Genomic DNA, 17,002 nt, shown 5'->3' with positions numbered 1-17,002 from the left:
TTTAAACTAAATAAATTAGAAAAAGTTAAAGTTAACCCAAAATTAAAAGAAAAAAAAATTATTAAAAACATATTGTAAGCATCTCTTCTTTAAACCTTAAAGATGTTTCTACTTTAGAATCACAAAAAGATTGTTATCTTCACAACTTTAAATTAAAACCCTTAAGCATAAGTAGGGAATTTGTCGCCTTGTTGCTTTTAAAAAAAGATTAGGGTTTTTGAATTTGATGCATTATTAGCAAACAGTGTGGGGTTTGATAAATTTCAGTATTGCACTCTCTCTTCCTCTCTCTCTTTCTAAATCCATCTTAGTAGTATTATATTCTCTTTACTTTTTACTTATCCCCTTTCATCCTTTTTTCCCCCCACCTTTTTTATCTTTAAATAACTCTAAAAGGAAGAAGCCTCCTTCTTAGACTGCTTTTTATCCTCTATATATTAATTTTTTTTAAATTTTTATCCTTTTTCTCTTTTGCATTTTACCAATTTCATAATTATTTGAATTCTTTTCCTTTTCGATTTCCTTATTTATTTATTTATTATTTTTCATAACTTTGTAGGAATTTGTAAATCATATGCCGAGTATATGAATTTTTTTTTTTTTTTGAAGAAGTTGATGGGTGGGTAAAGTTCAAATTAATTTTTTTTTCACTTCTATTTCTCTTTGGCCCAGGATATTAGGATAGGACATTAATACTCTTATACTCACTAATTGGTCTCCTCTCATACCCACCAGTTGATATAATTGAGATGCATTTCCTCTAACCCTCGAAAAAGAAATTATATGGAATGAATTAAAGGGTTCAGTCATCCTAAAATTAAGAGTCATTTCTCATAATGATAGTGTTTTTCCACAATAAAATTTTACTGTACGACATCTTGAATTAGTCTCCGCTTAGAAGATATGATTAAAAGATCATCAATGCTTACTGAAATAGATGTAGCAGTAAGTATGTCATTATGGTTATTCTTTTAACGTAATTTTAAAAGGAAAAAGTCTCTGTGTTTGATATACAAGCACTCACGTTTATTATTCCGTAGCACTTATATATCTACTATCCACCCACAAATTTTTATGTTCGACTGCAAAAAATTTCATTTGAACCACTATGTACTGGAATTCACAGATATCAATATCAAACCTTTCTTTTTTCTTTTATATCTATCAATATAAGAAATATTCAAATACACTTGTTGATAACAATTATATATTTGAGAATTAATATTTTCAGGCATCACAATATCATCAAGGTTTTTTTTCCTTCCTTTTTAAAAATTTTATTTTATGATAATCATGGAGGATTGATAACATTAGGATAAAATAAGACTTTGGATCAATTCTCAACAATCAACAATAATAGAATGTTATATGTACATCAACTGCCGACACGACAGGTATCCAAATATATATACACACCGTAGTTATTCTGAAATTTATAATTTTATAAGACTCGAAACATAATTGTTAGACTGGTCAAAGCAAGATATTAAATCATAAATACCACAAGAATTTGATTAAATTAACGTGAAATGATTCTCTTCGTATTCTGGGAAAATCTTTGCTTAATTATGCTCGTGTTTTTGCGAGATTTGTTGATAATTAATCAAGTACTTTATGATTATCTGAATGATAACCCTCTGGATTATTTTTATGAAACGTGAGTAAAATGGAATCTAAGTTTCCCTCAAAAGCAGGAAGTGAAATTAAAATGAAGTTTTGTACATGAAAAAGTAAATATTTTTTTATTAATTAATGTAATTAAATTGCAGAAAGTGGGTGTCCCTTTTAAAGCAAAAGCTTTTCTCTTTTTCAATCTTTGTGGCTGGTATTTAACCCTTCCACAGGGAGAATTACTTTGATCTATGCATCTTTTTGTACATTCGCCTTTTTTGTTCTGTAAGTGAATTACTATTACATAAATGGAAAAAAAAGTGGAATTGCACTGCAGCTCAATGAACAACATATGTGGAGGAAAAGGCAATACACAGTTGAGAACTAGATCAATTTGATTATGTGCCGTGCCACTAAGAAACACATGGAGCGCATTTTAACCTTTACTATTTAAATTAATAAATGTTATCTAACGACTAAATCATTCATCAATTCAAAAAATTTAGATATTAATTTTAAATATTATATTGTGAATACCAAATTTATTAAGATTTAGGACACTACTTGAATTAGTTCAATTATTGCCTACACGACGGCTTATAATTCTACACGCCATCAGGGGTTGTATACTCCCCTATTATTTTTGGGAGAAAATCACCTCTCGCACTTGCATGCAGTGGAAGAACTAAGATTTTGGTTTAACAAAATTTATTTGTACTTAAGAATATACAAACTTAGAGAATGTTAGAATCAAAATCTATAAAATTGAGGTGTTGAAAACACAAAATTCTCAAACAAATGTCTAAATTAATTTCAATTATAACCCCTATTATTCATAGAAATTTTTTTCCACCTGCTGAGCTGACCCCAGACCGCAACTTGGGTTTGCCCCTATTTCCAAGTGCGAAGACTTGAGCTCACTACCCAATCTAGATAAAAATCATGCATGACAGCATCCAGGTATACCGTTTATGCTGGAGTTGGTTCCTCAGCACACAACCTCAAAGTTGTGCCAAAGTTTTATCCTTTTTTTCCCCCCATTTCCATCCGAGGAGAAGCATATAAAAATCTAGATTAAAAAGACAGCCTCAAATTTAGCATTCAACAAAAAATGTTCAACAACTGCTAATTGAAAATAAGAATGAAAGAATTTGAAACTATCTGCCATCCACTCTAGCGCTTTCTTAGCCAATTGCTTCAAAAATTAAAGCGCATCGTCATATGGCGAGTGGTGACCGATCAGAAACCTTTTACCTATGTCCCTTAGTTTTGAAGCACAAGTGAAATGATCATTGAGGTGTCCGAAAATTCTCTCACACAAAGGAATAAAAGGAGTTTCATAAATGGCCCATAAAATGATGGCGCATAGCCCTTTAGTGGAGCCCCCCCGTCGTCATTCAAGTCTCGGCGAGTAAAAAATAATAATAATAATAATAATAATAATAATAATAATAATAATAATTTAATAGAATAATACGTCACCTTAGGGGCCAAGGTGCAAAAACTTCATTCATAAGCCTTAGGGGGTAAGAGACATACTCATTAAGGCAACAACGTAAATGGGCTTCCATATTTGTTTCTTTTTTCCTCTCTTTAAGAGCCATTTGTTTTGCTCCTTTTGCTTTAGAAACCTTTTTATAACCACAATAAATGAGTACCTAAATAACTTTTTGGATTTATAATCATATATCTTTCTCCAGATATGGGTTGTGGTTTCATTTGCTTTTTCTTCTTCAAATAATGATGCTTCTTTATTAGATGATCACTCGCCCTTTCCTTAGTTTATATAAAGCACATTGATTTGACAAGATGCAGATCGATTATAGGCAAATCATTTTGACATGATTGGGGTTGATTTGATGTGGACGAAAATTGATTTTGCTAATTGTTTTGATGAGGATGAAAAAGAGATTGGATTTCTCTCTCAGCAAACCCCCCCCAACCTTTTCTTTTTTTATGCCAAGATTAGAACAAACTTTGAATATATAAATTGGAGGAATATATTGACTAAATATGAAATAATGAATAAGGCTATGTTTAATTTTGGGTACTAAGATTCCACCGAATTAAATTAGAATGCAATATCTATAACCCTCATCCAAGATTAGACTAGCTACTAACAGTTACGTAATTCAAAGGTCTTTCCGATGTTACCTTTTCCGGAATGGCGACTAATCAATCACTTTAGATGGCATTCATTTGAATATGATATGTTAAGACAATAAATTAGACATGACAGGATGACTCAACATTTGGCTACTTGTTAAAATAATGGACTCAGTCGACATCGAGACTATCTTCAACACGTCGCTAGCTATACGATCAAATGCATATTAAAAAAATTAAGCAGTAATTCGGCAGTCATAACAGGAAACTGCAAGTTTAGGGAATCAAATAATGAAATTTGTATAAAATGGATTAAAATCTTATGTATTTCCTTTCCTTTTTTGTACCCCCACCAAAGCTTTCAATTTAATTCTGTCACCACATATGATCATTCAACTATATATAATATTATATCACAGGTATTTGTATTTTTAAAATGTAGACGTTCAATTCTTTGCACAAATTGTGGGAAAATATACAAGCAAAAGTGCACAACATTATGTGATTGAATGGCTATTTAGTATTTAATGACATAAGAAAAAGATCGTTGAATTAAGACTTCATCTCTTTTTTTGTCTCATTTTATCACTATCTTTAAGGATTTTTTTCACCAATAATACATACAGTCATGATCAAAACTCGTTAAAAGTTTTCATAAGACATTTATGTAATTCTAGCCAAAAACTTCTTGGATAATTTGCCTTACATAACTACTTTATCATCGTTAAGATGAAGTAATGCATAAGAAATTCAACAAGGAATCTTCAGTGTACTCTTTTTAGGAATTGGCTTGTAAATCAACATAGTAGCTAGCTGGTACTGCTTTTAAAGTTCTTCCACTAGGCAAAATTAATTGTAAGTCGTGAAAAAATGCATGCGACTGTCAGTTTATCTTTGCACCGGATAACAAGTTTAAAATTTTGTGAACAACCAAGACAAGTTCAGAGACCCACCAAAGCGAAAAGAAAAAAATGGATGTTAAAAGAAGAATTGTAAGCATCTAGAAAGAAAAGACAACATGAGCATGGAGACAAAGTTTCCACACACCTTATGCTCTTTTCCAGACTTTAAGAAAAGGGGAGCTAACAAATGGCTCTTTTTCATAAGGTCACTGTCCAAGTCCAATTTGAGTGCAATTTTTTTTGCATGAAAGTAAGGGAAATCTGGGATCCTAAAGTCCTTAAAATCTACATAATTATACATACAAAGATATGTTCTCAATTATTTTTTTTTCTCTTTTTGTTTTTATGGTGATTGCTTTCGATGAATTTATCATTTGAAAGTGATGAGTGAGGGATCCGAGGAGAGCAGTGTTAGTATACTTTGATCATGTGCTGTTGTTTTTAGTTATGAGGGGGGAAGACTTGGTCAAAAAGAGAAGCAAAATACACGCGAATAAACTCAGAATATGAGGGAGTGATCATGATGATTAGATTTTGAAGTTGATGCTGCTTTTGATGATTGTTGGGTCGTTTTCCTTTTCCATTTTCATTTGCTTCCTTTTTTCTTTTTTAGAGTTGGTTGTGGTGGGGTGGGGGGGCGGGGGGATAGAGCAATGACCCATCACTTTGTGCTGTTTTAAAAACACCAAAAAATGCATTATTTATTTCAGATTCGAGCATCGTTGTTGGAGGAGATACAAATATATAAATGTATGTGTATACACACACACACAAGGAAGTATATTTTGTAACATGTTTCGGTGCTACTTGTTTGTTTGTTTAATGTCTTGCACTTTATTGTTTTTAGAATTCACCTCAACTTTCTTTTGAATGAATGTAAAATACATAATATATGGCAAGAGTGAAACCCTAATGAGTAATGAGATAATGGCAAACACACAAATAAGCAACACTTTTCAACTCCATTGTACGCGTCATTGAAGATTCTGCTTATGAAACGTTTGATAATGAATGCTTTCAAGATCGGTCCATTGTTGCGATTGTATGTACAATCTCTCATGATTTCAAGGCCCAACAAATAACTTCAAATGACAACACATTAGCCATCAGGTTGTACCTTACAACATGGGCCAAGCATATGTGACTGGAGCCCAAAGCCCACAAAATGATGAACACAATTGGGACAATTGCAGCAGCTGAAAATGATGGCAATCTTCAATTTCAAAGACGAGGACCGTTCACTTTTCTTGATGATGCCTGTTGTTGTCACTAACTCCATGTCATTCAGATGAAGATCAGTGCATTTAGCCACCAACTTTCTCCTATAAATATAATTGGTCGGCCCCAAAAAAAAAAAAAATATTATGGTTTATCGGGGATGTATATTTGTCACTTATCTATTTTATTAGTGACTATGACTATGTACAAAAAGAATTCTTTTTACAAAGTATTTGTTCATGCTATGGAATTACAAAGCACAGACTAAAGATATTTATGTTCTAAGTGGGAAGTGATCAGTTTTTTAAAAAGTTTATGCCCCATGTCCGTGCGTAACAAATATTGATTATTTTATTATTTTATAATTTATCACCAAACATACAATTACTTACATGGATTAAAAAATAATTTTGTCCACCATCCCAATTTTATAAACATAGAGCATAAATTGTGTTAAATAGATTCATATTTCCGAAGCCATGAAATTTCTCATGGATGCTTTGTTTTTTATTTAAATAATTATATTTTGGCACTAAAGTTTATGTAAAGTTTACAATTAAATGGGCCATACTAGCATACAACCGAATTTCTTTATTTGGTGCAAAATCAACAGTACATTGAAATTAAAATAATTTTTTGATTAACGGAAACAAACAAAGAGACAACATTGTAATCACACATTCGGCCACTAAAGGGACAATAAAATTTAGCCGAAACCTTAACGCAAAGCTCCTTTTATTCCAACATTTAAACCTATCACTAGATATATAATTAGTTGATATCATTATTTTTTTTAATATTAATTATACATCAAATTACTATATTATATAAATATTTTAAAAAGAAAAAAAACGTATAAATAATTTTTTTTAATATTAATTATACATCAAATTACTATATTATATAAATATTTCACAAAGAATAAAGATTTATAAATAAATTAGTCACAATCATACATAATACTTCATTTAAAAAGTTTTAAATACATCAAAACTCAAATCCCTATCCTCACAATGATGCCCGAGCTGAGGCGCATTGACTAGTTGATATCATTATTATTTAGCTTATATGGAGAAAAGAAACGATTCATGTACATAGGGATATGAGAAAAACATCTCATCCGCTCAACTAATTTAAAATTAAAAGAAAAGAAAGCAAGTAGACGTCAATGTCAACTCGAAATCCACGTCAATGTTAAATGATATCCTTTCCCCTCAACCACATTTCCAAGAAAAAACATGAAACCAACAACCAGATTACATCATTTCCTTCACAGGAAAACGTCTTCTTTACTCTAAAAGTCTTTATCCCTTTCATCATCACCGGCAACCCACTACTCCCCGTAATCTCCAACAGACCACTGCTCACCACAAAATGGGATAATCAACAATTGATCTGCACCCCTGACGTTTTATGTTTTCTCAAATAATGATGCAACTTCTCCAATTTTAACAAATTGGATCCTATGGCCCGAGGCCTTATATATTACAATTTCTCCATATACTGTATTTAAAATATTATTTAATTATTTGAATGTCTTATACGTTGGTTGAATTACTCAAGTCAAATTTTGTACTACAACAAATTAACATAAGAGAATAAATACTATAACTAAGCCGGTGTTATTAAATCTAACAATGATATATAACCAATATAAATACTTTATACAACAAAATATGTATAAAGTAATGTGACATAAATAGTTTGGTTAGATAAAAACATCACGTGGTTCACATAATTATTATTTTTAATTGCTTTCATATTTTTTATGATTGTATCACTATGTCTCCATGTTGGTGATAAAGTGCAACGATGGTTCGTCGGGGTGGCTAAACGGGGCGATATCAAAGTAGGTGTAAGTTGCCTTAAGCAAAATGAATTTAAATTACGGTGGGTGAAATAAGTGGATTATGTGAGATGATATTTGGATAAACTTTTGATTTCTATTGATTTTTATTTTTTTATATTTACAACTGAAGTGACATGATTTTTAAAAACTAAATTAAATGAAACGGTCTCGTTTTGGCTATCTTCTGTGTTTGAACATACCGGACATCCGGGGATGTGTTTGATTCAAATGAATAATACTCAAGTCTTTACCCAAGAAATAGCAAAAATTTTAGGGATCTTAAATCTGTTTTATCTTTTCCCAAAACACACATAAGTCCGGTAAATCTCCAGTAACCCGTCAAAATAAGCCTAAGAAAAAACACAAAAGCCACTAAAACTCGATCATTATTCATTATTCTTCTTACAAATACATATGCTACCATGATTGGTTTAACAAAGCTAGGAACTATATTAACTGTTGTGTTTGTAGTCTCTGTGTTGGCTTTAGTAGCCGAGCTTCTTTACGTTCTATGGCGCCGCCAGTCATTCTGGCGACGGAGCGACCAGCTTTATCCCACGCCATCGAAAGAGCAGCTTCTTTACTTCTTTTGTTGGAAGAACCAGTCAAGGATCGAACCCGCCGGAAACACTCATGCTCCGGCGTCCGAGGATGCAGAGGCGAGGGCGTCGGCGGTTGATGACGATGACGTGTCGAAGTGGCAGTGGGCTGTATATGGACCGTCCAGGGTCTTGTTCACTATTAAAGAAGAGGAGAGAGAGGGGACTGAGACGACGTCCGAGGCTGAAAATGAAACTGTTAAGAGCAAGAGCAAAACGGTGAGTTTTGATCAGGCTGAGAGTGTGAGCGATCAGGTAGCGGTCCTGGTGAGTGTTGAGGAGGCTGTTGATGAAGCGACGCCGTTTTCGACTCCGTGTGCTTCGCCACCGTACTATACTCCTTCGCCATCTCCTACGCACGACAAGTACTCGCCTGGAAATGGGGAAACTGAGTTGATATTAAGAGGTGAAAACGACTTGTCGTTTGTTAATCCAGAAGTGAAAAATGTGTAAAAAATAAAAAAATGGCTCTCCGGGAAAAAGAAAAAGTTGTCACTATGCAAATTTCCTATTGTACCATATTTCTTTTCTGATTTCTTTCTTAGCTTTTGGTTTGGATCCACTGAAACATAAACGTGAGATATAAAACATTCATTGATTTTTTTTAAGCTAATAAAATTCCCAAGTAACAATCGATGAAAAAAGTGGCGACGGGCGAGTTTGAGACCGCCGACAAGTCGTCGCCGTGGTGCTCTATAGTAAAAAATATATATATATGTAGGTCAATTTTGCAATATCTTGTTTTAATATTCAACGTAAAAAATACTCAGATTCTCTGACACATCAACTTATGGCTAATATCGTCGGATAGAAATTTCTATATTAAATTGTTATCTATACAAATCAACAAATACTTTAAGATTCTAAGATATATCAACTTATGGCTAATATCGTCGGATAGAAATTTCTTCATTAAGTCGTTATCTATACAAATCAACTGATAAAACTGAAAAGGTGTGCCCACGGTTCGAGTTTATGGTTGTCTGATTCTACTTTCACTTGTTTCCATACAAAAGCAGTTCGCTCATCATGCATGTCCAAATGAAATTAGATTTTGCCACGTGGAAATCACCCACCAGATGGCACCCATTTTGTCTGATGTGGCAGGATCTGTGTGAAGTATCTTTCTTCTTGGCTTTTGTTTAATTTAAAGTAAGAATTCAACACACTGGTTTATATTTAAATCCGAAAAAAAAAGTTTGTATTAAAGTGCTTTAAATAAGCTGCAGGTGATTTCAAAAAAAGAAAAAATAATAATAATAAGTGTAGGTGAAACATTAAATAATTTTGTACAATTTGCACGGCTGTAAAGCTGGAAATTGTTGTAGATTTTTGTAGCCGTTGGCGTTTTATTATTAATAATAATAAGTGTTCGAATATAAATACATAATTTTAACTGGTTTGATTTTGTTAATAATACTTCTTGGGTCCAATATTAATTAACGATTACCCGTAATTTCGAATTCAAGAATCCAATAAAGTCTCCCTTAAGTTCCACTGGCCGCCTTTGATTCTTGTCATAGCGATGTTTCCCTGAATCAATATGCAATATGAATTAATGTTATATAATTAACGAATGATTATAAGGCAAACTAAAACGTCTCCCCAACGATCGGTTCGATTTGGGAGGTAATTGAGCTCTTTATGAAGGTGATACTAGAGATAAGGTCGAGTTGACTTTGGACAATCATCAATTTCAATCATATAAAGAACATTGACTAGCATTCAACGCCAAGCTCTCTCGTTCACGCAACAAATTTTACCCTAATTAATCCAATTAATAAGTCAAGAATTTACCTCCATAAACTTTCATTCAATTATGTTTCATTTTTCTAAAAAAAAAAAAATTATGTTTCTTTTTATTTAGTTTCGTTATGCCACTTCTATGAGAGAGTTTAGGTTTTTCTTTGCCCATATTTAATTTGTGATAGTTATTGTTATTCTTGGCTTTTTTTTTTTTGTTTTATTGTGAAATTAATTTTAGATTTGAAACTTTTAAGATTCAAATTTAGAAAATTATAGCTTGTAAATGGATCTTTATGTGGATAAACATTTGAATATAAAATTTACTTTGCAACTTGAAGAAAAACTTAGGGTTTGTTTGGGATTACTTTTGACTTTTGAGAGACTCAAAAGTAATTTTAAAAAGTTAAAAGTTAATTTTGATGCTTGATAAATTTTTGTAATCGCTTTTGGTAAAATCACTCATCCTACGACAAACTTTGGAAAACAAGAAATGAATGATTTTTCAAAATCTAATTTTGAGAATTAGTTTTAAACATCATGCAATTCATATATATCCTCACAAATATTATAAAAGTTCAAAAGTATCCTTGTCCAGTTCGGAAATAAAATCATTAAATTTTAAGAGATTTTTATTATTATTACACAATATAGTGAGAGAACAAAAAAATAAAAATATTTTTTAGTTATCAATTCTTATATATACTTAATAAAAAAAACCATATGTATATATTTATAAATGTATAAATAAATTTTATTCAATGTTTTGTCCATTTCAATTATTTGAATTATTACAGCAGTTCAACAGTAAGATTTATCAAATATATATATAGAATGGCTCACCCGCACATTTGGGATTGGGTTGTTTTTATCTTATGAGCAAAAAAAAAACAAACTAGAAGGGTCTTATTCTTCGATAGCAAAGTCATGATGTTGCGGCTATTCACCCCCATTCTTGGATGACTGTTTTTAAAATTTACAGCATTTTAAAAATAAAATTTACTACGTGTTTAATAGTTATATAACACAGTTAACAATAATTATTTTAAAAGTTACAATATTTTTAGAAAGTAAACTATTGATAAATGTATGAACGATGTGATATTTTTTCATCCTATTTCCGAGTCTTAGTAGTAGCAACTTGCTCAAATCGACTAATTCATTGACCAAAACCACTCTTATATCATCTATGCGTGGCTTTCCTTTTCTATGTGCCGACTTCAACCATATTATATAAATGAGATGTAAATTTCAAGATCAAGCTTGCCTTGGGCCTTAAGCCCACAACCACACCCGGCCCTCGAGCAATGCCACCCTGCTCCACTATTTTTTATTATGATTATCAGGCAAGTTGATTAAAAAATAATTGAACAACTTATCCGCTAAATATTTAAAAATTTAATACAAAAATGTTTATAGTTCATGGCCTAAAAAAATAGAATAAATTTAATCTAAATTGCAGTGTAGACATAATATAAAATAAGTTCAGAGATTTGATCAAACTATACTATTACAAAATATCAAATCCCCATAAATATTTTAGTTTAAAAAAAAGTAGTACTCTCACACTAGTGTTATGATATGCATTCGATAATATATCATCCACTCGTCCAATAATATGATAGCGGCAATATATGCTCCTTACGATATTATCCGAAGAAAAAATATCGGCTCATTTGATCAATTGATGGTTTTGATATCTAAGCTCATCGCCAATTCAAAGGCCGCATGTAATTGACTTGATGACTTGTTCCAATTGGTTACGTTACGTACTCCCCCAGCTTCAGTTCTTACAAATATTGAATGACTTCGAATTACGTATTCTATGTTCTATCAAATATGTGTAAAAGTCTACTAACAACATCACATTCATTCACAATCATCAAAATCAAGAACCGAAAAATCAAATAACAAACATTATTTATTTACATAAAGGTACCAGGTGTAGCCTCAATGAAAAGGAAGCCGTATAATAACAAGACCGTAAAATGTATACGCTAAAAAACAAAAGAATATAATAATAAACTCAAAAAAGGAAAAAAATAATAATACACGAAGACTCGATCAAACAAGAGAATAAGATCATCATGATCATCAACACTGATGATCAATTAACTAGAAATCAACATCGCACTTAGTAGTTTCAAAACGGCCAGCAAATCTGCCATTAGAAGAATTCAAAGGAACCTTCAGATCACACTCGATCGTGGGCTTGAACTTTGGAGTCTTGATTTTTCCCAACTTGAACCTAACTTTCAATTTAAGCTTCACGTCGATGCTAAAAACTCCGGCATTCTTCTCTTTATTATAGTCTCTAAATGCACCGCCTAGCAGAATCTGCTGCCCTTCGAAAACGGGGTTCAAATAGCTGGTGTTTTTGTGTCCTTGATAAAATGGAGTCAGAGGAACAGATGTTAACCTCTTGTCGTCGTAGTAAACCCTAGCTTCGATACGGTCGTAGTGTACGCCGATCTTTTTGTTAGGGTTTCTGATGGTGATGTTAAGGGCAAGCTTGTAGTTGAGGTTGTTGTTGGATGTGAGGTTGAATTCAGTGAGAGAGGCATCGGTGACGTGGAACTTGACCTTGTTGATGGGGCGGAATATGAGCCATACGATCAAGGCTGCGAGGCCAAGGATCAACACGACGGAGACGATGATTTTGATCAAAAGGGTGAATAGGCAGCAGCAGGAGCCGCAGCCTCCGCCGCGGCCAGGGCGGTGGTAGTGCTTTGTTGGCGGTGGCACCGCTGGACCATAATAAGCTCCATTCAAAGGAGCTTGTTGTTCAGCCATGATGACTAGTGAAGGAAGCTTGAGAAGTTATATAATTTGTGAGCACTTTTTGGCAAGCAAGAAGAAGAGACAATGAGCGAATTTAATTATATCGTTGGAGGACAAACGAGAGGGTGTGTGTATATATATAACGTACGTAGAAGAAAAGTTGAGACGCGTGTGTAAATAACCGTGTCAAATGCGACGCGGTTGCTTTTTTTGTTTTAAAATTGATCATGTTGTGCTAGTCTTCTAATGCTTATACACAAAGTATGCATGTTTTTTTGGGTCACTATGAATCTACGAAAGTGCTTGGTACCTTCCTATTTCTCTATTGGAACTGTGGATTGATGTTGCCTTGTAACTTCGAGGGATATTCATATTGACTTTTATGTTTGAAATTAAAACAAAAATAGAAAAATGGAAAGAAAATCTGGCATGGTTTAAATAGAACTTCACTTGAGAAATAACAGCCTTCAAAATATTTTAAAGTATTATAAACCTCAACTTACCTTTATTTTTGTTCAAAAAATAAAGAGAAAGTTGAGGCATATTAGTGAAAGATTTTTTTATCTTATTAATTAAAATAAAAAATAAATTGATACTTATAATAATTTAGCGAATATTTTAAAAATCATTATTTCATAATCTAAAATTAACCCCAAAAAAATACTGGATGATTTCTATAATCAACAGCATACTTTTCCAATTTCCAACATTTAATATCTCTTAAGTCACGCTCACGGGGTATTATTTGTCAGATTTGTCCTATGATTTTCTTTTCCACAACAACCCCCCCCCCCCCCCCCCACACAAAGTCAACGAAGAAGAAATTGTACTATATGCGAACCTAAACCAAGACTTCATAAATAGGCTTAAAGCTTTGAGCCCACCTAAACTCACCAATTCCATCAGAGGGGACGGAAAATTCCATGGTGTCCACTTTGCGGCATATTTGGTGTACTGAAACAGGAGAAAGTTTGAAGTTGACGGGTACAATGGAACTTTTATTTAAAAAAAAAAATGAAAAGAATGGACCAGTTTCAGTTAATTGTACTATTACGTAATTACAATTTGAGTAATATGGCACTTATAATATGGCACTTATGATTGATATATAAGTATATCAATTTGTACCAGTTGATGCATCACCCCGATCGAATCTTCAACGGCTGCTAAAGTCAATAACAGACGGTAAAGATTATTTTTGTGGAGAATGGGATTTGAACCCTCAGCCCCATCAAATCCCTACGGGCTAAAATCTATGTAATAATCTGGCGCCTTAGAACCATCTTAACTTTGATCAGATGGTTTTTCTGAAGTAACGAAGGATATTTTTAGTTTTCTAATAAGAAAAATGCTAAAGATACTTGAGGAAGACAGTACGAACCATATGATTTTATAATCAATCAACATTATAAAGCATTATGGAAGACAGTATGAACCATATGATTCTATAATCAATTAACATTATAAAATATTATGGTCCATGGAGCTAGCCCTTTCTTCAGGTAGGTTTCGACTGGAACACTCCTAATTTGCTTCCAAAAGTATGTTGCCCATAGGGTTGTCGTTTGCTTCATAGCCTTTGCAATTGGCAATGGCTTGTATGCTTGTTGGGTTAGTCAAAGAATTGGATTTTGTTGAAACGTTCTGATTCAATCGCAAGTCGTTACAAACCCATTACAAAAATTACAGATTTGAATCAACCCATTCATTGGATGCTTGGAACTTGGAATTGGATTCCTGTGGATGCCTTCAATTATTTCCATGTTTATGTTTAAAGAACAAAATGATTTCATGTAAATGTTAAGCTATTCTTTCTTTTTTTTTTTTGGATTTAATGTTAAACTAGAACAATTGATTTTTTTTTTTAATTTCATGGTAATTGATGTGCTTCAGGTGTGTAAAATGTTTAATTGATAGTTTAAAAGGTGGGGTATGAAAATAAAAAGAAAAAACTAATAATAAGGGTAAATTATTACTATTTTTTTGGAGTAAAAAATTATTCTAAAATTTTGTGTATGATTAACTAAAAAATGAAGGTTGATGAAATAAATTTGAGGGCTCATGTTTATTTTATTTTGGGAAATTATCAGCCATATACCCTTAAATGACACTCGTATCAAATGTGTGTGAACATTTTTCAAGTGTATCACTCGTATACCCTGAGTTGACAAAATACTTATGCGGTCCACCAATCCGTTAACTGTCATTTGAAAGCACTGACATCATAAGGGTAATCTAATCTTTTAAGATGGACGAAACTTTGATTAAGAAAACGACATGTCATCCCATTTACCTAGTAAAACATGACATGTCATATGATATATATTGATAAAAAGAACATGTCATCCCATTTATCAGATAATTGTTAATAATTGCTAAAAAAAAAATATTTTACAACCGAATCTACTCTTCCAAGCTCCAACTGAAATTTTTTTATGATATAATATGTATAATTGTAAATAATATGTTGTTAATAATTTTTTATGGTATAATATGAATTTTTTTTATGGATAATTGTTAATAATATGTACATTAATAATTCATTTTTTAATCAAAAAAATGTATTGTTAATAAAAAAATAACAAGAATTGTGTATTGAAAATTTGCATTAATTTTTGGGGTAAATTTATCATTTTACCTCATTTTGAGTTTTAAGGGCGAAATAGTCAATTTGCCACAATTCTGTTAACTTTCTAATGGAAGTTAACGGATTAGTGGACGGCAGAAGTGTTTTGTCAACTTAGGATATACGAGTGATACACTTAAAAAGTGTTCACACACGTTTGATACGAGTATCATTTAAGGGTATATGACTGATAATTTCCCTCTTTTATTTTCCTCTCGGCCCGTCACAACTACCTGATTTGCACTGGGTTGGGCTCAAGTCTTTCGACATTTGGCATAACATGTCCAATTTTCCAGTTTCTTTCTAATTTGATTTTTGGATTTTCTTTTCCTTCTTTCTTTCATTTTTTTTTCTGCTGCCAATTTATGATTAATTACGATCAAGATATACTATATAAATAAAGTTAGTTTTGGTTCTTAGACACCATATAGCTGATAATGTTTAATTCGATTAATGTCTGGATCTTTAACCGATCGAAGTCATTGCATTCTAAACAAATTCCCTTTGTGGATGCTTTTTCGTTTCTGAATTTGTTGGTTTCAGCGCGAGCTAGATTTGCTCGATTTGGTATTTCCATTTAATGTATACTTGTAGGTGCTGGATTATTATTTGAATCAGCCGACGTCATCTTGCCACGTGTTGACTTACTGATACAATTACCAACTTAAGACTTAACTCATGACTGGTCAGCGTCAGCCCCAACGTATCAGTCATAGAGCATATGATCACATGGCTTCTATTAATGGATGAGTTCGTATGATGGCGGTGGCAAATAAGGTTCTTAATTAAGATCTCATAAGATTATTTATGGTAGCACACTATCTTTGCCCAATAACCACGACTATTATTATAAAGTTAAGCCGAGCGTTTAGTGGAACTAAACTTTGATTAAATTAAAACGAAGATAAGGCCCATACATTGAATCGATGGAGCATAATGTACAGACACAATCAAACCGCTTTCTCTATCAAGCCATTACTATTAGGAAAAGAATCGGTGAGGCGATGAAAAGGACCACCACTAAACCCCCATGTGACCTATGAACCCACCTCATAATCCCCATTCACACCCTCACCACATCACTCCCCCATGTACAAATAATAATCCTTCTAATTTCACATTTACTTAAAAACCTCTGTAACCTAAAACGTAGAATTTGTTTCCTAAATTTAAAAACGTTTCCAGAAGTTAAAAAAAAAATTAGGTATGTGTTTAATCAATTTGTATCCCTAAAGAAGCAGACACCACATGTTTTAGAAGTGGGCAGCCCCACATACGAACTATTTTGTCCCTTTTGTCAACTCCTTTGCATTCCTACTCGTTTGGCATTAAATTACCAATTCCGAGTTGTCATTTAATTTGCCTTCATATAGTCGTTCTCATATACATAAATTATTATACTTAAAATCGTAAAATAAAATAAAAAGGAATTACAAAAAAAAAATATTGGAAGTGTTATTTTATTTTATCATTTGAGAGATCCAAAATTAAGAAATCGATCGTTAGGAGAAGTAAACAAAAAGCAAGTCACAATCAAGAAATGTCGTTTTTAGAAACGGGAAGAAAA

General features: G+C 32.4%; 2 protein-coding genes across 2 annotated transcripts; one reads left to right on the top strand and one right to left on the bottom strand.

The window, feature by feature from the left end:
- Nucleotides 1-8,054: 8,054 nt before the first annotated feature.
- On the top strand, nt 8,055-8,748 carry LOC18038192. The gene has a single exon (XM_006430019.2). The coding sequence runs from the start codon at nt 8,109-8,111 to the stop codon at nt 8,736-8,738; it is 630 nt and encodes a 209-aa protein (XP_006430082.1). The 5' UTR covers nt 8,055-8,108; the 3' UTR covers nt 8,739-8,748.
- A 3,269-nt stretch (nt 8,749-12,017) lies between these two features.
- LOC18038191 (NDR1/HIN1-like protein 10) lies at nt 12,018-12,923 on the bottom strand. Its single transcript, XM_006430018.2, has one exon. It carries the CDS (start codon nt 12,819-12,821, stop codon nt 12,144-12,146), a length of 678 nt encoding a protein of 225 aa, XP_006430081.1. The 5' UTR covers nt 12,822-12,923; the 3' UTR covers nt 12,018-12,143.
- Nucleotides 12,924-17,002: the final 4,079 nt, after the last annotated feature.

This window comes from Citrus clementina, unplaced genomic scaffold (assembly GCF_000493195.1).
Source record: "Citrus clementina cultivar Clemenules unplaced genomic scaffold, Citrus_clementina_v1.0 scaffold_6, whole genome shotgun sequence".
Lineage (NCBI taxonomy): Eukaryota > Viridiplantae > Streptophyta > Magnoliopsida > Sapindales > Rutaceae > Citrus > Citrus x clementina.
The sequence above is the reverse complement of the archived record's forward strand: the minus strand, read 5'-3'. Positions and strand labels throughout refer to the sequence as shown.